Here is a 20981-nt window from a genome sequence, read left to right on the forward strand (position 1 = left end):
CAAAGGGGATAGTGTGGGTCATGAAAGCTGAAACTAGAAAGAAAAGTAGGAACTTCAGATAAATATAGTACTTTCTACCAGAATTTTCTAGAATGTAATCAAAGCTAAAAATGCATATGGAAGGTAAATTTTATATTGACTAGGTTATGTTTTGAATGATGAAGGATAAAAACATATTATGACCATTTTGGTGCAAGACTCGTTGGTCTTAGTGTGCACCTGTTCGTTAGAGAATGGCATTTCATGTAACAATTTGGATGCTAATGTATTCTCCACTCTGTTGTTCCAGCATTTCCGGGAGCATCTGGACAAACTTTTTGCCAAAGGAATTGGAATGCTGGATATAGCTCTGAACGAGGCCTTCAACATTCTCAGTGATGTAAGCTCCTCTTTAATTTGCTTTTCTTACGTCTGGGAGAAGAGATGGAATTTTATTTTATTTTATTAAGTTTATTTTAATTATTTATTTATTTATTATTTATTTATTGTGGACCAGCACTACTATTGACCCTGGCTGTCACTGAGTGATATCTATCTCTAGGCACCAGATGGGAGGGCGAGGCTGGCCATTTAAGTCATCGGGGGAACCAGATCCAGCCAGTGAGGCCAAACCAACCCCCCCACCCCACACAGAGCCAGTCATGCCCTCTGACTGGGGCTTTCCCCCGACATGCTTGTGGACTCTGGGACCACCCCCACTTGAATACCTTCCAATGCAGATCTCATCTCAGAAACTTTCAGCTTCTTCATAGTGTGGACTCATTCTCCTTGTGTTTCACACCGGATCCCTGCCTGTGGCAATGTTTAGCAGAAGGGCTTTCTCTGTGCCGTAGGCTTAGGGAGCACCCTACCCATCCTTCTCTCTCTTCTAGCCCCTGGCAGATTCACAATACGCAGTAACATAATCAAATTTCCAGGAAGCACAACAGGAAGGAATGCTGCTCAACCGACTATTCCTTACACCTCTTAGAACAAGAATCTGTTTTTCAAGTAGCACCTGTTAACGTTCCATGAAAACCTCTGGGGGTCCTGGGCTGGGGACTCTGCCCTTTGAATCCAAATGTGTTAAGCTAAAAGAATGTGCATGTGTGACTTTTGTGTTCTTTTTAGTCTGGCAGAGTATTAGGAACACAATGACTCTCTTTATTAATGCAGGTTCTGTATCATTTAATGCCAAACACTGAGAACACATCAGAGAACAGACTAGACAAAGTGTTTGCCTTAATGGATCTCATGTTCCAGGGCAAAGGCTTGAAAAGTATGGCCCATGAGCCAAATCCAGCCTGCATCTTGTTTTTGTAAAAATTGTTTTATGGGACTGCATGCATGTCCACCTGGTTACCTATCCTCTTTGGCTGCTTTTGCATTACAAGGGCGGAGTTGATTAGTTCCGACAGAGACCATATGGTCTGTAAAACCTAAAATAGTTACCGTGTGGCCCTTTACAGAGGAAGTTTACTGACCTCAGATCTAATGGGAAGAGGCAGATGAAGTGTGTCGTCTTCTGGAGAACAACAGCCCCATTGTTCTAGCTTAATAAGAACTTGCTGCTTTATACAGCGCAGTCACAAAAGAGCTCTCCTAGGTGCCCTTGGCTGGAGTAGAGACCTTAAAGAAGTGAGGGAGCAGCGATTTCATTTTGGGGAAGAAGTTTCCAGCAAGAGGAACAGGTACAAAGGCCCTGAAGCAGAGCTGTTTGGCATATGTGCCATACAGCGAGGAAAGCAGTGTTAGGAGCCAAGTTGGGGAGAGAAGGCTAGGGAATGAGATCAGGGAGGGAGCAGGGACCAGACCTCATGACTCCTGTGGGGACTTGGGCTCTTGCTCTGTGTGGGATGGACAGTCCCTGGAGTCTGAGCAGGGAATGATGTGACCAACTTGAGTTTTAGCAGGATTTCTCTGACTGTTATACTGAGAAACAAAGACAACCACAGGGAGGCCTTGACATTATCTGGGTGACACGTACTGATGTCTTGGACTGGGGAGGAAGGTTAGCATATTAAGAAGTTAAAAAAAAAAAAAAAGAAATAGAAATTGCTCTAGGTGTATCCAACAGCATGGGTTTATTTCAGGGCTTTGTCTGCATAAGGAATGGAAAAGGTCAGAAACCAAACAGAGAATGAAACCATCTTGGAATTAGCACCAACAGGAGGGAGGAACTCCGTTGGAGCCTCTGCCCCATGACCATCCAGATGGAATCGAACCGTGGAGGGGCTGCCTAGCGAGAGCTGGGTCATAGGGGGAAGGCCTGCCCTGTGGAAGCTGGTGTCTTGGAAAAGATGCAGCCATTGCCAGAAAGCACCCACGCCCCCGATCCGAAAAAGAGAGACTTAGCTGAGGAAAGCCTTGGCTTCTCCCTTTTACCCGCTAGTATTCTCCTTTGGGTGAACCTGGTCAAAACTCCTGGGGAGGCTGGAGACTGTGGCATCCTGGGGAGAGGCATGGGGTAGAACTGAGTGCAAACAGGCACTAAACGGAGCCACAGTCCCGTTGAGGTGTTGTGGGACTTGGGAGAGCCCCTAGAGGCTCAGCGGCCTCACGGCACTCAGTCTCCAGGCTGCTGTGGGGGGCCCCACATGTTAGTGTGCGGGAGAACTCCCACCCACCGTCACATGGCTCATCCCGGCGGTCAATTGTGTCCAACTCCAAATCTCGAGCCTTAGTTACTCAGCGACGCTGGCCTCTCCAGCCGAGGGTAAGCCCTGATTCTCGACTCCCTTTTACCATTAATATCTATGGGCACACAGAAGGCCGTTTAGGTTTCGGTCCTGAGCCAGTGTCCAGAGGGTAGGGGAGGGAAAAATCAGGAGGTAAGGTGCCACATCAGCATCTTGAATTAAACTCAAGTTAAACCCATAGCTCTTGCCTCCTACTTTGCTGCCCCGGGGCTGCTGGCTGCAGAGAATTCACACGTAGGTGAGGTTCAGTGTTTGGGACAGCCCATCCCTGTTAACAGCTTATGAATAATGTATCAACATAGCTGAATAGGGCAAGGGACCAAGCTGCACTTTTAAATTCTGAGTTGAACTCTGGATAGGGCTTGGAACCTTCTCCGGGCTTGGAGATACCAAGCTCTGCATCTTCACAGTCTCTTTCCAGAGGGTCGTATTGGAAGGACTTGTCACAATGATAAAATTGATTCTGTTTTTTCACCTCAAGAGCCTCTTGTCTACAGCAGGGGGAGGCTACTCTGAGCTGGTGAGTCTCTTGTGTGGAGAGCTGCCCTGCAGCAAATTTCTGTTTCCTGGCTTTTTGGCAGAAGCAGGGAAGGAGCAAGTTTGGGGGATGCTTGTCATGTGAAGTCTGTGGACTCTGGAGTTAGGCAGGTTGGGCTGAGAAGCCTGACTTGGTCAGAGCTTGCTGCGTGACCTTGAGAAAACTCTGCTTAGCCTCACCTTTATTTTCCTCTTCTGTAAAATGGGAACAGGAATAGACAGAGCATTGGCCACATAATTGGTGAAGTCCAGGGCAAAATGAAGATGCAGGTCCCTTGTCCAAAAGTCATTAAGCCTCTTAAGAGAAAGGCAGCAAAGCGTTAAATGGAGTGAGGGGTCCCGTACAGCATCACATGCCCATGAACCTGGCCCTGGTAGACCAGGGTTGAGGATTCAACACAATGAAGCCATACCTGCGTCCCTTTCAGCAGGGCTGGTGTGGGTGGGGAGAGCCATCTCTGTGACCATGGAGACACTGGGCAACCTCCACTCTAGCCAGGCTGCCTTTGGCTTCTAGAAGCAACTCGAGCTCCTGATGCTTTGGTCTTACTTCCTGCCCCGTCCTCAGGATCATCTGCTTGCCTTCATTGTCCCCTCTCTCTTTTTCCTTGCCCTCTGACCTTCTCTCTGCCCATCCTGTCCACTTATTGGTTTTGTTCCCAGACCCTTCCAAGCCAGTGTTTCCCATCCCATGCCCAGCTCATGCTGGTCTGCCGAGGTAGTCCAGCATAAGTGTTGTCACGGTGGCGAGATGCCATCCTCCTCTCCCGGAGACTCACAGTGCGTCTGTGCATAACAGACCTGTTCAAGATGTATTTATGCCGGTACCCAAACACATTGGCTCAAGAACTCTTTATATCATATCAGAACCTCACAGTTAGACTCTTGTAGAAGTCACAGCTCACCAAGTCCACCTTCAGGCATAATATGTTTGTAGGCTCCAAGATACTAACCTCCCAGCACCTCTCAGATCCAGAGAAATCACCAACACGTGGCAGATGTCTTTCCTTAAATCCTGGTGACAAAAATAGTTTTGAACCAGGGAAACCTTCCATATGCCTCCCTGCTCTGCCTTTGCCTATAAAATCCCTCTGGGGTCTGGCCAATCAGAAAACCCAGTGGATCCAATGTAAATTCCAGATAGCAAGAAATGGAAGGAGCACAAATGTTACAGAATATCTTTGATGGAGGTTGGTTGGTGGGTGGCACCCTATTTTCAGTGCTCGTTTATTTCATAGAGAGAAACATTTCCATCTCATCACTTGCCACTGGGCTTTTAAATAGCCAAACATTCTGACAAACACAGAGATGGTTAATCTCCCATGAAAATGAAGCTTTAGCTATTTTCCACTTCATCAATATGACCTTTAAGTGGTATAATTCTCTTCTGTGTATTAAGCCTGCCCTTGGAAGCCAATATGAATAGTTACTTCCCAACCACACAAGCATACCTTCTCCGTGTGTGTGTGTGTGTGTGTGTGTGTCTTTCTCTCTCTCTTTCTCACACACACACACACACACACACACACACATAATCGCAAGTGTGATTGTGGCTGGGGCTCAGAATGGTTCAGAGGTTACTCTAACTGAATCAAGCAAATTTGATTTTGCAATTACCTGCATTTCAGTGTCAGTATTTGCTCCAATGACTTAAAGGCTTACAGTTGTTGTACAAACGGCTTTGAAAGGAGCATTCGAATAAACTTCTAAGACCCTTCTAGCTCTTGATCTCTGCTGCATTCATTAGTTTCTGTAAGAACACAGAGCCAGTCTGCTACAGTAGTTAGCATCTACCTTGTCATGTGACAGCCGCAATTATCTTTTTTGGCGATGAATATGATCTTTGCGGTGATTACCTTTTAAAAATTTTTCTTAGCCAATTAAATAAAATTCGGTGACATTTCAAAGACTGTTAATCACAACCAAATGCTCTAAATGTCAGGATGCATTGAAATTTTCGCTGCTAACTGATGAATCACTGAGCTAATTGTAGTTCATCATCAGGCCCTTGTCATTGTTATTATTATGGAAAACACTTTCATCACTCCCGCTATTCAAAAAAAAAAGTTCTAGACAAATATGAAGAGAAGAGATATTACTCATCAAAGCATTTGAATTTAATTGCATTCTTCAAAATTCTCCAACTGCAGATTGCCGCAGAGAATACCAGGGACTCAGCCAGAGAGGAAAGTGATGTTTTTAAATAAACAGCTCAGGGCAGCCCCTTCTTCCACTCTGCATTATTCAGATATCTTCATTTCCCTTTCTTTCTTGCCTTTCATTTGGAAGAATGTTGCCAGCATGCTTTCCAATAAGTTGCATGCACAACAGTTGCAAGGTGTCTTGATCCACCCCCCCCCCCGCCCCGCTTTCTTTAGCCTTTGCAAACTGAAGCAGAGATCACCTTTATTCAGTGGTGCACTGCTGGGTTTAGTCAATGATCTGAAGATGTGTTGAACGTAGGCTCCCCCCAAAACATTGCCAGAACAACTTGTTGATAGGACAGGACCACGGGGTATGTTTCTTTCTACCGCAGCAAGGAAGAAAATACACTATGACGATAGAATCTTAGCAGCGTCTCAGAGTGGAAGGGACAATGCCATTTATTGAGACTATGAAGCTTAGTGAAGGTGGGTCTTTCAGAGGGGAGGGGAAGGAAGGAAGAAAGGAAAACAGGGAGGAAGGGAGGAAGGAATTGCTCAGGGCCATATGGGGGCAGAGCAAAGCTTCCCTCCCTAACATCCATCCTTCTCTCCATCCATTCATGTGGTTAGTTGCAGTTTTCTCTCTTGAGTTGAAATCAATCTCTAACATCCGAATTCTAAGTACGCAGAGACGAGGCATTAAATCTCAACTTGAATGCTTTACTACCTCTCCGCTTCAGCAGCATCAGCAGCAAATCCAAGAATGGTCTCCATCCTTCCCCAGGGTCTTGGTCAACAGATCGAATGTGCCCACTCACTGCCTTTGCGTGTGCTCTTGGCCCTGTCTGGGACGTCCCTCCCCCAGACCCTCAACTCCTGCAGGTGTCACTCATACGTCACCTTCTCAGGGAGGTCTTCTCTGGTTTTTTCTAAAGTTGCTCTCTCCCGTTTCTTATCCCCCTGCTCTTTTTTCTTGCTTCTTCTTCTTCTTCTTCTTCTTTTTTTTGGTTCCTTACCATCACTGTTACCACACATGCAACAAAATTGACTTATTTTCTTTGTTCTGTATATCTCCTCACATAGAATTATAAACTACAGGAGGGAAGGGATTTTTGCATGTTTCAGCTCCAGCTCTGTGTGGGCATTTAGTAAATAATGTTAGAATTAATAAAGAAATGTCACCACTTAAAATGGTGGGAGTTTTCACTGCTGAACGTTAAAGACTTCTTGTATGCTTTCATGCCTTGGCATTGTCATGTTAATTGTGGGGGGTTCGATTTTGATTATTTATTTATTCAATTTATTTAAGATTTTATTTATTTGAAAAAGAGAGAGAGTATGAGTAGAGGGGAGAGAAGAGGGAGTAGGAGAAGCAGACTCCCCACTGAGCAGGGAGCCCGATGTGGGACTCTATCCCAGGACTCTGAGCTAAAAGCAGACACTTTACTGACTGAACCACCATGTGCTCCAATTGTAGGGTTTTTAAAGGACCTCGTGTTGCTTTGAATTGTAGCATTGATAGTATTCATTAAGCGAATTCTTCACCCCTGATTCAAGGGATGGACACCGACTTCTGGTGACCAGTCTAACCTGGTCTACCACTCACAAAGCCTGGGAACTTTTACAATGCCACATAAAACTGAAAGTTGAAGATATTTAGGGTCTTGCACACCCGTGGGCACAGTCTTAGAATTTCAGTCTGCTATCCCTTATAAGCCATATAAACTAATATGTAATGTTACATGCTAACAAATATATATTTAAAACAAACCCCACAAAAAGAGTGCTTAGGCTTCTAGTCTGAATTGACACTTTCCTGACTCTATTCTCCATGTGTCCAATACCTCACTGATTGTATCCTATATCACATCAAACCAGACTCCTTTAGATTTTGAAAGAGACGTTGCCTGCCTCTTATTCTGCGGCTCATGTGTCCCTAAAGGGTGACTGTGCCAATGCTTTAGGGGCTTACATTCTGAGGCACTATCTGTGCCTGAAGGAAAGAGAGGTTATTTGTCCTAGAGTCTTACTTCCCATCTTGCGTGTGTTTTTCAGAAATCCCCTCCATGGCCAGTGTTTAGTTCCAGTTTGTCAAAGCAAATTGGGTGAATGCATAGGGAAGAGCTTATATAAGGTATAGGTTCTGTTTTGCAGAACGAGCTCTTGTTTGGGGAGGCTTCCTGAGTCCCATGTCTCTGAAGTCTTGTGGAAGTACAGACGTCTCTGGTGTGTTTTTTAATTTGAACTTGTTTCTTCTCCCAGTTCAACCACACAGGACAAGGAAGCATCTGCAGCCAGGCCATCATGCTCATCACCGACGGGGCAGTAGACACCTATGATACCATCTTTGCCAAATACAACTGGCCGGATCGCAAGGTAAGGTACCTGTGCTGCCGTGAAGCACCGTTGACAGAGAACCTGTGTTGTGCTGTGATCCCCAAGTTGTCCAGGGTTAGGTGCCCCATCTAGACTCCATCTCACAATGACCTATGGTTTTTCAGTCTTGTGTCTTCTGGTTGACCAAACCGAATCTGACGACTTTCTTTGTTTCAAAATGAAATCTTTTGGAGGTAGAGAAGAAACCCATAAAGACATGGTAAATGTGTTCAGTGGAATGTTTCATTGAGAAAAGTGCTTTGTCCATATTGGGCAGCACGTTGGTTTTCCATGGAGCAAGAGCTGCTCGGTGAGTCCAGCATCTGTAGATGGTGAAGTCAGCCATGGTGGCCACACAGTCATCTCCTGGATGCTTCTTGACTTCTGTGGTTCCTCCTTCTGTACCCTCATGATCACCCGGAAGCTTCTCTCTGTCCCCCAGGACTGTTCCCCACCCTGTCAAAGCTTGTTCTCTATTCTAATTCCTTCTTTGATCTCCAGGTTGACATTTATTTACCTGATGAATCCATATGTTAGGATATCAGTGATGAATATTAACATTTTTGGTGTATCTGACTGCCTAAACCCAGATGTTCCTCAAGCTGTTAGCTAGTTTGGATTCTCTGGGGAGATTTTTAGATTATGGATACTTGTACTCTATCCCATACCTACAGAATCAAAATGTCTAAGGATGTGGGGTAGTAATCCATGTTTTTAATAAATTCCTCTGGTGGGCACCAATTAGTAGATTAGCAGTCCATCATCCCCTTCTCATCCCCTGAATGAATCCACCATCATCCCCTGAATGGTGGAATTTTCACAGGAAAAAGGTCAGTCAGAGAGGGTACTATCTCAGGGACATCACAAAGGCTCTCTCATGTCCCATGAGCCAGGGCATTATTCTGTGTCTGTAAGACCCTTCAAACCAAGTCTGTCCTACTTTTCCTACTTTGTGTATTTAATTTTTCGGAACTGAACTAACCATACATACTTGGCAAAAAGAAAGAGAAGACAAATGACAGCTGTGTCCTCAGCTGTATCCAAAGAGTACATACCCTTGAGGGAACCTGATATGTCATTCCAAGTTCCCTTAGTCATTCGTGGTCCCTGCATTTTCTCCGCTAACACTGACATCTCACCTCATCAAGTGTACGTCTGCTTTTTAAAGACACATCCGTTTTGTACAACATGGTCCCTAAAGGGATGCCTAATTCTTGCTCTGGTGCCCAGCCATCACTGCTGAAGCTAGAGAAAAAGTTAGTCATGCCAGGCTTCCTAAGACAATGTGGGACTCTGCCATGGCACCTGCCTAAGTGATGTCCAGAAATAAATCTGGCTGATGGCGGCTCCCACGATAAGCACTGCTTTTAGAACCCAACCCTTGAATAAGATGGGAATTCACTGTTAGACAAGGTATTTTAGATGTGGGATTTCAGGTGATGATTTCCGGGGACTTAATTCTTGGATGGACATATGTCATGCTGTTGGGTCTGTTATCAAAAGAACAAGACTGAGACAAAGTTACGCAAAGCCTTATTCTATGCCAAGCATTAGAAGTTAGGCTGACCGGCCAGGGAAATGAGGCTGAGACAAAGTGAAAGTTATGTAAAGCTTTATTCTATGCCAAGCATTAGAAGTCAGACTGACCGGCCAGGGCCGCCTCCGAAGAGAGTGACGCCCCTTGGTCTTACAGGCTAGTTTTTATAGGGCACAATCGCAGACATCTGCATTTGTTGACCATTTGTGGCTTTGGCTGATTGGATGTCTCCTACCTGTGTGTTTTAGTAACCGTCAACAATGGCCTTGTTTTAGGTATGTGTTTTAGTAATAGTTACCTGGAACTGGCCTTGTTTTAGGTGTGTGTTTTAGTAACAGTTACCTTGTTTTAGGTGTTGTGTTTTAGTAACAGTTACCTGGAACCGAGAGCAGTAACTTTTCTAGACAACAAAATATCTACCTAGGCAACATGGAGTCACTATGGCTAAGTAGGCCCAGGCAGGCCCAGGGGGTTAACATGTTTTAACGTGGAATCGACCCCAACAATGTGGAGGGAGGAACATGCTGGATATGTGTGGACCCTGTGGATCATATGTCACAGTGCTAGGCTCATGACCAGTGCCTAAGGCACAATCCTAAGGTGTGGCTGAATGACGGAGAGGCCCGGTGGGGTGGGAGGCCACAGCACTAGTAAGCATGGGTAGGGCCATTGACATTTTGTGGTCATGTAGAATGTTTGCAGATGCCATGACATTGCATAGCATGTGGGAGGGTATTTTGAATTATTTAGGACCATCTGACATAAAAAGAAGAAAGTGAAGGGGGCTTTTTATAAACAGCTCCATTAAGGCCAAATAAATTATCAGACAAGTCCTCCCATACTGAACTCTATGACTTCTTCCCACATGGTGATACTTGGTGGAGAGCAGTTGCCCAGTAATACTGGTATTTAAACATCCAGTCCTTACCTGCGGGAAGAGGCAGAGGACAAGGGCTTCAAATAAAAGACAAATTTTAAAAAAAATTTCTTTTCGGTTTTACAGTATTTATTGTTTTTGCACCACACCCAGTGCTCCATGCAATACGTGCCCTCCTTAATACCCACCACCTGGCTCCCCCAACCTCCCACCCCCTGCCCCTTCAAAACCCTCAGGTTGTTTTTCAGAGTCCTTAGTCTCTCATGGTTCACCTCCCCTTCCAATTTACCCCAACTCCCTTCTCCTCTCTAACTCCCCATATCCTCCATGCTATTTGTTATGCTCCACAAATAAGTGAAACCATATGATAATTGACTCTCTCTGCTTGACTTCTTTCACTCAGCATAATCTCTTCCAGTCTCGTCCATGTTGCTGCAAAAGTTGGGTATTCATCTTTTCTGATGGAGGCATAATACTCCATAGTGTATATGGACCACATCTTTCTTATCCATTCGTCCGTTGAAGGGCATCTTGGTTCTTTCCACAGTTTGGTGACTGTGGACATTGCTGCTATAAACACGACATCTGTATCTTTGGGGTAAATACCCAAGAGTGCAATTGCAGGGTCATAGGGAAGCTATTTTTAATTTTTTGAGGAATCGCCACACTGTTCTCCAAAGTGGCTGCACCAACTTGCATTCCCACCAACAGTGTAAGAGGGTTCCCCTTTCTCCACATCCTCTTCAACACACGTTGTTTCCTGTCTTGCTAATTTTGGCCATTCTAACTGGTGTAAGGTGACATCTCAAAGTGGTTTTAATTTGAATCTCCTATGGCTAGTGATGATGAACATTTTTTCATGTGTCTGATAGCCATTTGTATGTCTTCATTGGAGAAGTGTCTGTTCATATCTTCTGCCTATTTTTTGATATGATTGTCTGTTTTGTGTGTGTTGAGTTTGAGAAGTTCTTTATAGATCCTGGATATCAGCCTTTTGTCTGTACTGTCATTTGCAAATATCTTCTCCCATTCCGTGGGTTGCCTCTTTGTTTTGTTGACTGTTTCCTTTGCTGTGCAGAAGCTTTTGATCTTGATGAAGTCCCAAAAGTTCATTTTCGCTTTTGTTTCCTTTCCCTTTGGAGACATATCTTGAAAGAATTTGCTGTGACTGATATCAAAGAGGTTACTACCTATGTTCTCCTCTAGGATTCTGATGGATTCCTGTCTCACGTTGAGGTCTTTTATCCATTTCAAGTTTATCTTTATGTATGGTGTAAGAGAATGGTCTAGTTTCATTCTTCTACGTATAGCTGTCCAGTTTTCCCAGCACCATTTATTGAAAAGACTGTCGATAAAAGACAAATTTAAACATATCTTGCCAAAAGTACAATATTGATTTTAGGCCTGGTGCTTTCTTGGATTAATTGGAACCAGATCTTGGAGATTTCAACATTACATCAAGGAGCTTCATCTACTTACAAAGTAGTATCAAGTCAAAGCATATTTGCTTTTTGTAGCAAGAAAATCTTCTATGATTGGAAATTCATAGCAGGATCCCGTCCCTCCTGCTCCATTCTGGAGAGTTCTATGGTGTTCATATACATACACATACACATTCTTCTTGATGACTTCTCTGTGGAAATGCAGGTCGTGAGTCTGCATGGATCCCCATGTGTTGATTCTACACATTAGGTATTTGGTAGAGGGTTATGTCATGCTATATCTGGCAATCTTCAAGATTATAGAAACAGGAAGTAGACTCAGAAGAAAGGAAAATGGTCTTAAGGCTGAAAAGTGATTCCCATTAAGACCATGGTTCTCAAGCTTGAGCAAGCATCAGAATCATCTGGAGGACTTGTTCCAACACCAACTGCTTACCCCACACTAGGAGTTTCTGATCCAGTAGGGCTGGGGCCTGAGAATGTGCATTTCTCACAAGTTCCCAGGTGATGTGGGTGCCACACACTTGGGGAACGACTCCTGTAAGTAAGAAGCAACCCAAGGAACAGCGTTTGGTTCCTCTGTGGGTTTGGCTACTTTTGTTCCCTCTGTTTACTTTGTAAGAACCTATTCCCTTAGTCAAATGCAGCACACAACTTTGTGTTTCCTGGCTCATACTTTGTTTTAAAAATTTCTAGTTACTGATTGTCATTTAAAAATCTGGAGAGAGTATATAAAATTTTTGTTTTAGTTTCTCTCATAAATGGGTATACTTGGCACTTGGGAGCTAACATTCTTATATTGGGAAAAAAAAAAAAAAAAAGCCTGGAGCTGAGATATGGCTGCCCCCTGAGATGGCAAGTGTATGCTGCTTTTGACCATGACCTCACCATTCTGTCTTCCCCCTCTTCTCTCCTCTCCTCCTCCCTCCCACTGCCCTACTGCCTACTGCCACACCAACCCCACCAGCCTAGTTCCCTAGTCTGGGTTTGAAGTTCACAGCCCCCCGGCACCTTATACTCAGCCATGCCCAGAACCCCAGCCAGGCCCTGTGTTCTGCTCAGCACTGTAAATACTTCTAGGCCTGTCTTTCATCTTCACTGGTTTGGTGAGTTCTTGGGGACAGATTCTGTATCTCTGAACAGTATCTCTACCACGCAGCATATCCCAGCGCTGCTGAGAAATGTGGCATAGAGACACCTGCCTCTAGGTATTTACCCCCTGTATAATCTCCTCACTTTGAGTATGAGTGGACCTTGTGACTTGATTCTAACCAATAGAATATAAGGTCAGGGGATTTTGTAGATATCATTAAGGTCTCAAGTTAGTTGGTTTGTGTTCATCAAAAAGGATATCCTGGGGGAGTCTTACTTAGAAGATCTTTAAAAAAGGGGCCTGCACCCTTCCTGAAGGCAGAGAGGTTCTCCTTTCCAGTTAGATGAAGTAAGCAGCTTTTGGAGAAGCCCATGGGCAAGGAACTGGGGGCATCTTTTGGGACCGAGGACATCCTCCAGCTAATAGCCAGCAAAAAGCTGAGCCCTCAGTCTTGCAGCCACAAGGAAAGGAATCCTGCCAACGATTTGAATGGTCTGGGAGGCAGGTTCTTCCCCAGATGAGCCCCCAGAAGAAAGTGCAGCCCAGTCCCTACCTTGATGGCAGCTTCGTGAGATCCCAGACAGAAGGCTAAGCTAAGCTGTGCCCAGACTCCTGACCCAGGGAAACTGGGGAGTTGCAAATGTGTGCTTATTTAAGCCACGACATTTGTGATAACTTGTGAAGCAACAATAGGAAACTAATAGGAGAGACGAGGAGAAGGGGAGAAAGAGGAAATCATTCATCATAACAATCCAGTCAAACATCCCCAAACTGAATGGCTTAAGAGAACACTTTATCGTCTCTTGCAAATCTGTGGGTTAACTGGGTGGTGATTGTGCTCCATGTGGTGTCAGGTCAAGTCCCTGATGAAGCAGCATGAGGTTGGGAGCTTGGCTGGGCTGTCTGGGTTCTCCTCCCGAAGACCTGCCTATGTGATGTCTCACCCTCCGGAGCCACACTGGGAGGCCTCTCCCCTCAGTGCAGTAGCCTGGACTTGCCTGCAGTATGGCAGTGGGGTGCCAAAGGGGGAAAGCAGAAGGAAGTGGGGAGCAGGCCAGAAGGGCACTTGTGGGTGTCATTTTTTTAAAGCTGCCTCTCACCTAACCAGGGCCTCATTCAAGGCACCTGCTTAATAAAACATTTTAGAACGAGTTGGAAGAAGGAATCCATTATTGATGATTTAACTGTGAGTCCAAAGACGGCATCATGATTGCCATGCAATGTGTCCCTTGCCAGCATTTTCTTTCTGAGGGCAGAAATGAGGAGCTATTTATTCATTTATTGGATGCCATTTACTTTTGCTTAATATCCATTGGTTAGCGGCTTAACAGCCGCTCTTACATACTTGGAATAAAATATGAACTTCTCTCCATGGAAGGGACTCATTCCACGATCTGCTCAAGAAATAAAACTGCCTGCATTTAAGTTAGAAAAATGGTCATTCCTGCCACCTATATAGTTGCTCTTCCAAGTGAACTAAAAAAAAAAAAAAAAAAAAAAAAAAAAAAAAAGGAAGAAGAAGAAGAAGAAGGTCATGGAATGATTTATCATTACCTTCCCTGTTGCATAAGACGGAGGGGAGAGTGGATAGGTAAGGAAATGGTGGGAAAGTGATTTAAGGAATCTAGCCTTTTAGCAAGTTTGTCAACCCCTGATTTAAAGGAATCAATCAGTGGGTTGTTAAAAGTTATTGAGATGCCCTTGGAAATCCATGCATTTGCTGAATTCAACAGAATTCTTGGTGGTTTTTCCACCTCCTTTCCACTCCTTTTTTCCACTTGAATGAACTATACTAGCCATATAACCAGTGGCTGAGGGGTGGGAATCTTTTTTTCTTTTTTTAATAGTTTGCATTTTAAAGATTTTATGTATTTATTTGACAGAGAGAAATCACAAGTAGATGGAGAGGCAGGCAGAGAGAGAGAGGGAAGCAGGCTCCCTGCTGAGCAGAGAGCCCGATGCGGGACTCGATCCCAGGACCCTGGGATCATGACCTGAGCCAAAGGCAGCGGCTTAACCCACTGAGCCACCCAGGTGCCCCAAGGGGTGGGAATCTTGATGGGAAATCCCTTTCTCTGTGCCTTGGGGTCTCTCCCACGTTTGGAGCAGTGCTTTCTGCTCTCCTGGCCTGAGTAGTTTTGTTTTTTTCCTCCTTTACCATCAGCGCTGCCACCAGGGCCAAGATACAGGACTGATCCTGGGGCAGTTCAGGAAGGGGCTGTGCTGCGGGGCCCCAGCCTGGGGCTGGACCCAGTGCCCAGCACAGAGAGTCTCCCTAACCATCAGGCTTGACTGCCCCTTGAATCCTATTTTGGTGGTGATGGGAGCATGTGGCAGTGTCACAGTTTTCGTATCACCTGAGTAACAAAGGGAACACCCCAGAGAGAATCACATTCCCTCTTTGCTGAGACCCAGGAAGCCAGAGACTCCTTGAATCCAAGGACAACAGGATCCCCAGGATGCCTGTCAGAATCCACCTGCCCAGGGGCTCATCACTCCCTCTGCTGTGTTGATACCCCGGGGAGTGAGACAGGGCTGCAGCCGCCGCACAACACACGGAGGAATCTCCACTTGCTTCTGCCGCCGGTAAAGCGGTGGAAACTTGCTTGAGCGTGCAGCGTGGATAGCGACCCTTCTGTGCCCATTAGACGTCCCTGCACAATCTGTCCTTCACATGGATCTGTGATAAGCAGCACAGGCAGCACCAAGATGCTCCCTACACTTCCCTGAGCCTGAGTCTCCCTCATCGAGAGAATGCCTCCAACTGCTTTCTTGTGCAGAAATCTATATACAGAACTCAGGAGAGCTCATCCTTATCAAATGCCAAGGTGCCATGGTCAATGGTACACATACATTTAATTTGCACGGAACCCCAGGAGGTGAGCTCTTCTCTATCCCCTTTATACAAAGGAGGAGACTGAAGCCACGTAATTGAGTCAGGGCTTTTGCGACTAGCGTTTGGAGCTGAACTGGCAGGCCAGCATCAAACAAGGAGGCTGTCCCCTGAACCAGGGTCCGGACAAGCTGAAGGGAAAAGCAAACCAAATGGCAGTAAGACTCCGGAGTAGGTAATAGGTAGGAAGTAGAGTTTTCTTTTTCTTGTTCTTGTTTTTTTTTTTTTCTTTTCCTTTTTTTTTTTTTTTCTTTTAAGCTTCCTTCGAATGCTCCGAGACGCCCCCGTGTCCCTCGGCTGTTTGGTTTCAGGGCTCAGTAGGGTGGTTACATCTCTCTGTCTTCCCCCCGACCTCCTACCTCCCTCCCTTTCTTGCCCCTTCCCTGACAGCAGTCATATTTCGGTCCGAAAGATTCAGGTCGGTGGGTGTCGTTGCTGTATTTTTTTCAAGGGTGATCAATCCTACAGCTGTCTCAGGAAAATAGCAGGAACATTCATTTCTCGTGGTCAGTCAACGGTAGGACAGGGAAAGGCATTTTCCGTCACTGTGGGGAGAGCTCACGCAGGCCCTCCTTGCTGTAAAAGGGGGGGTTGAAATGGTTCACGGTCTCCCGGTTTATTTTTAATTACTTCTGCTGGTGTTAGACATCTTGAGACTCCAGCAAGAAGAACATGAGGAGACAAGTCAGGAAGGAGACCCACTGATGCATGCCTGCTGCCGCCCATTGAAAATCACTCCACGTCAGCGACTCAGACTTTTCCTGCGGCAGCAAGTGCTGCTTCTCTTCGCAAGCTCTGCCTTGGGGCTTTGGCCTCCACCTGGGTGCCACTGTCCTCAGGAGACAGGTGGGCGACAGTGTGCGTTTCTTCCTGTCCTGCTCTACCCCCACCGTCTCCATGCTAGGCCCAGAGTCAAATGCTTTCTCTGTGCCTTTCATTCTTAGCTCCGCGTTGTGGGTAGACTCTCCTAGTGCCATCCTTACCGCACAGGGGAGGGAGCTCAGGCTCAGGGAGATCTACTTACTTGTCCAGAGCGCACAGCTATGAAACTGGGGGTCCTTGATCCTGACTCACATCAGACTGTCTCTATACCTGTGCATCCAAACGAAGGGGTTGGTGGTTGGGGGCACTTGCAAAAAAAAAAAAAAAAAAAAAAATGTTTCCTAAGTCCTGTTCTCTGCAGGTGCAGCCCTGGGATTGACATTTCGGTCAGTGGCTCAGGGACCACATGTTGTGAGTTAGGAGGGTCTTTGTGCCCCCTCCGTGGCCCGGCAGGGTGAAGACCATCCACGCTGGAGCCTGCTGAGGGATGTCACACGGCACAGTAGTGTTCCCAATGGATCAGGCAGGGTCCGCTCAGGGGCAGAAACCCTAAAGTTATTTATCAGAGGGAATTTAATGTTAAGAGCTGTTGACCAGAGAGGGCAAAAGGAGAGGTATAAGGTGTCATGGAAGTAGCAGCTTTACTACCCCTTGGCTGGTGGGGGCAGGCAGGAGAGAGGAAGGGAGGAGGAGGGGTCATTAGTAAAACCTGAAGCTGGGGGGAGAGGCCTCGGGAGCTGGGACCCAGACCTCTGAGAAGGGCACACTGGTTGGGAAGGCGGGCAGGCTTTTGGGGAGGGATGCTGCGGTCTTTGGAGGGAATAGACGTGATTCCATGAGTGTTGGAAAAACTATAAACTAACTTTATTTGCTGCTGTGGGGATGAACTGTCCCTGGCCGGGGCAAGGAGACTTGATGGAGAGATGACACTGGGAACCAGAAGCCCGCAGGAGCTGAACAGGAGGGAGCGAGTGCCATGTCCCTCCTCCATCCTTGTACACCTCCCCACCCTCCAGTGACCCTTCTGGGGCGGAACCTTGCCAGAAACAGCTGGCAAAGTGGAAAGGTGGTTTGCAGAGCCCAAGCCTCGGCCTCATAAAGCCAGGTGGATTTGGGGCTGGGGCAACTCTAGCTTGTTAACCGTCACCCCCAGGAAGAGCTAGAAGCTTCTTGAATGAGTTCAGCCTTGTTTTCAGGGTAAGGACACATCAAGGTCTTATTTCCTGGGTTTATTCCTCTTGGTCTATTTTTTTTTAAAGATTTTATTTATTTATTTGACAGATTACAAGTAGGCAGAAAGGCAGGCAGAGAGAGAGGGAAGCAGGCTCCCCGCTGAGCAGAGAACCTAAGGCGGGACTCCATCCCAGGACCCTGAGATCATGACCTGAGCTGAAGGTAGAGGCTTTAACCCACTGAGCCACCCAGGCGCCCGCCTCTTGGTCTACTGAGTAGGACTCTTGGTAGGTGGGCAAGGTAGGGAAGTAGCATTGTCTAATGGAAAGAGGGTGGTGTCTGGACGCTGACAATTCTGTCCCCCACATGTGTCTATCGGGGTTAATTATACACACCTTGCAGCGTTGTTCAGAATGAAATGAGATGATGTGCTGGCAAGATCAGTGCTGGGCACAGAGGAGGCGGGGAACGTGATGCTATATTCTCATCATTGTCACCGTGACTGACAAGCACCGGTATTGTTAAAATCTTGTTATAGTTAGAATGCAGTGGTACTGGCTGAATTCAAGATGGGGAAGCAATAGTTTTTCAGATGTGGAAAATAGAAAGTACATTTTTATCCCTGAATATGGATTAATCTTATGCAGTGTCTTGGTTGACTTATAAGAAGATTAAAGTATTCAGAGGCATTTTAAAAGCATTTTTAAGCCTTTCCTTTTACCTGTCTCATGAATAAACATACACAGAGAAGTAAACTTCTGACACTCTGTAAAATACACTGAGATCTGTTTGGTCATTCACTATCATTGATTAATTAGTCTACATCACAGCTAATATACCTCAATTCAGACAAGCAGCTTATCTGTATTAGTGAAACATGAAAAGGAGATTTGCAAAGTAGTGCTGCTTTTATATGAGTTCTCTCTTCTCTTGAGTGGTGGTTAAGGCTCCAGGCTTCACTGTCTCAGTGGGGTGAATTTTGGGCAAGTGATTGACGCTCTCGTGCTTAGTATCCTCATCTAGGGGATAGGAGGGGGCAGTACGCTCTTTGGGCAGGGCTGTCATGGGGTGCAGGGCAGGTGTCTCAGGTCCTGGGCGGTGGGGAGGGGGCAGCAAATTCTTGGCAAACGTCAGCACTGGAGAAGAGACAGCCGTCTGCAGGATTCCGGGCCAGGTCCCACGGGCGCGTCCTCGGACGGCCAGCTCTGCCAGGAAGCAGAAGAGGATGCAGGCTTGGCACGGCGGGTTTGTGAAGGTGGCAGGTTTGGGAACGCATGTGGGTTTGCAAGTGCCTGGTTCTCGTAAGCGGCCTTGGATCATCTCCTTTCGTCATTGGCTCCCTCCAAAAAACTCCCCCCATAGACGGTTTGGTGGGAAGCCTCACAAGCAGGTGCTTGTGGGGGACCTTGGCTTGCGAGCTGGTCAGACCAAGTCAACAGAGGAGCCCCCAGCAGAGGCTCCGGGGCTCTGCTAACGGAAGCTGTCCGGAGGCCGTCTGGGAGAGCCCTGCTCACACTCAGCCCGTCTTGCAGGTTCGCCACTTCGTCAGGTGAGCTCTTGCCCACTTCGCTGCACGTCTGTCCTCGGATGGGCTGGAAGGGGTGCTTAGCAGGACTGAGAGGAGGGCAGAGCACACGTCTACTATCTAGCAATGTGCCCCGGGGGGCGGGGGTCAGGAGCCTCCAGGTCTAGAAACCACCTGTACTCCCCCAGCCTCGGTTGTTCTCACACCTGCACGTAAATTTCAATCAAAGCACATTTCATCCCGGGCTTCAGATCGATCGGCTTCCTCGGGGCGCCCTCCACAGGCAGTCAAGCACATTGCAAACCAGAGGCTGGTTGTGCCCGTGAACTCCCCGCAAACGTGACCGACTCCCTGCGCTGTGCTGTCTCAGCTGAAGTCCCAAGAGAGGTCCACAGGGCCTGGCCCGATGGGTGCCCAGTCATCCCAGACTCCTCTCCACTGCTGTGACCTCCTGCCCTCCATACAGCCCGTGGCTCTCAACTATGCCTGGTGCACCGTCACCTTAGGGCATGAGCACAGGCTGTTTTCTCTGACTGGGGCACTCTGCCTCCAGATTTCTAGGTGGCTCAGCCCTCACTTTCTTCATGTCCTTGTCCAGACATCAGCTTTTCAATGAGACCTACTCTGACTCTCTGATTTAAAGTTATCCCCGGCCCTGACCCCCAGCCATCTTAGGTACTGCTTCCCTCTTAACGGCAGCATTTGGGGTCTGGTCTATAACATAACTAGGTAACCACCCCCAAGGAATTGTGCCCCCCAAATCCCCCCAAATTGTGGAATTTTTCTAATTTCCATTAGAAACATGACCGTACATATGAAACAGAGCGGGTGCTATGTCTGGTTTGGCCGTCAGTGTGCCCCCAGTGACCGGAGCAGTGGCCAGCACACCGTGTGTGCTCAGGGAACCTTCCCAGCAGGAACGATCCTGTGCAAGCGAGGCACTTTGCTGAGCACTTTCCAAGAATCATCTCATTTGACCCTGGCAGCACCTTTATGTATGGATATTTATAGAACATCCCTTTTATAGGTGGGGAAACGGACTTGACAGCAGGTTAAGTAACTGGGCTGCAAGGTCCTAGCTTTAACCTGCTCGCCAGCACCCCCTTCTGGTCTGAGGCCATGGGGTAGCAGAGCATAGAAGCCTCCTGAGTACTTCCAGGGGAGGGTCTCTGGGACCTGGTGAAAAGCCTCCTCCAGGTAATGCAGTTTCTAGCGCCTTGAACATTTGGGCAGCATTTCGTCCTGAGCTGGTCGATGATGATGGTGTCATTATCTCTGCAATGGTCATCTTTCCAGTAGAGGCCAGACTGGCTCCTGTTTCATTCTCTCCTGCAGCTTAGTACTTGACGCCATGATGGATATGTACTAGGTGCTCATTAAACAGCTGGGGAGGGGAGGGAAGAACAACTAGATTTAGGTCAAGATGGGATTTCTGCATCCCCTTGTGAATCCTCACCTGCTTTGAGTTTCGAATGTCGTGCCCACAGAGGTCTGACTTGCCCTTTGAACTTGATCCCAACAGCCCAACAGAAAGGCTCCCCAGCTCCAACCTGACCCTGAGCCTTGCACCCCTTGGTATCTCTTGCTTGTTTTCACGTTGTGGGATCTTCCTCATAGATGAGCACTTCGCTTTTTTAGCTAACTTTACTGGTAGAGAAACCCCTGAAATCACCTTTATTCCTCATAAATGAAATTCCTTTTTCCAGTAGATTTCAGGAAATCCAGTATTCTTTGTAGGCTGACCCTTGTATGCCCTCTTCGAACATCTGGGGATAAAACCTGAGGCTCCCAGTGCCAAACGGTTCTGGCTGTCGACCTGGTATCCGCCTGGCCAGCCTTATGTTAATCATTCCCATAAAAAATATGAAGGGAGGAGATGGATAG

General features: G+C 46.8%; 1 protein-coding gene across 3 annotated transcripts in view; it reads left to right on the forward strand.

Annotated features, from left to right (window-relative positions):
* Positions 1-20981, forward strand: part of CACNA2D3 (calcium voltage-gated channel auxiliary subunit alpha2delta 3) — an 854557-nt gene that overhangs the window by 456546 nt on the left and 377030 nt on the right. For all 3 annotated transcript variants that reach the window (XM_032322613.1, XM_032322603.1, XM_032322620.1), the window contains exons 10-11: positions 290-379; positions 7622-7735. In XM_032322613.1, coding sequence (XP_032178504.1) covers positions 290-379; positions 7622-7735 — 204 coding nt within the window. The remainder of the gene's footprint in view (positions 1-289; positions 380-7621; positions 7736-20981) is intronic.

This window comes from Mustela erminea, chromosome 1 (genome assembly GCF_009829155.1).
Source record: "Mustela erminea isolate mMusErm1 chromosome 1, mMusErm1.Pri, whole genome shotgun sequence".
Lineage (NCBI taxonomy): Eukaryota > Metazoa > Chordata > Mammalia > Carnivora > Mustelidae > Mustela > Mustela erminea.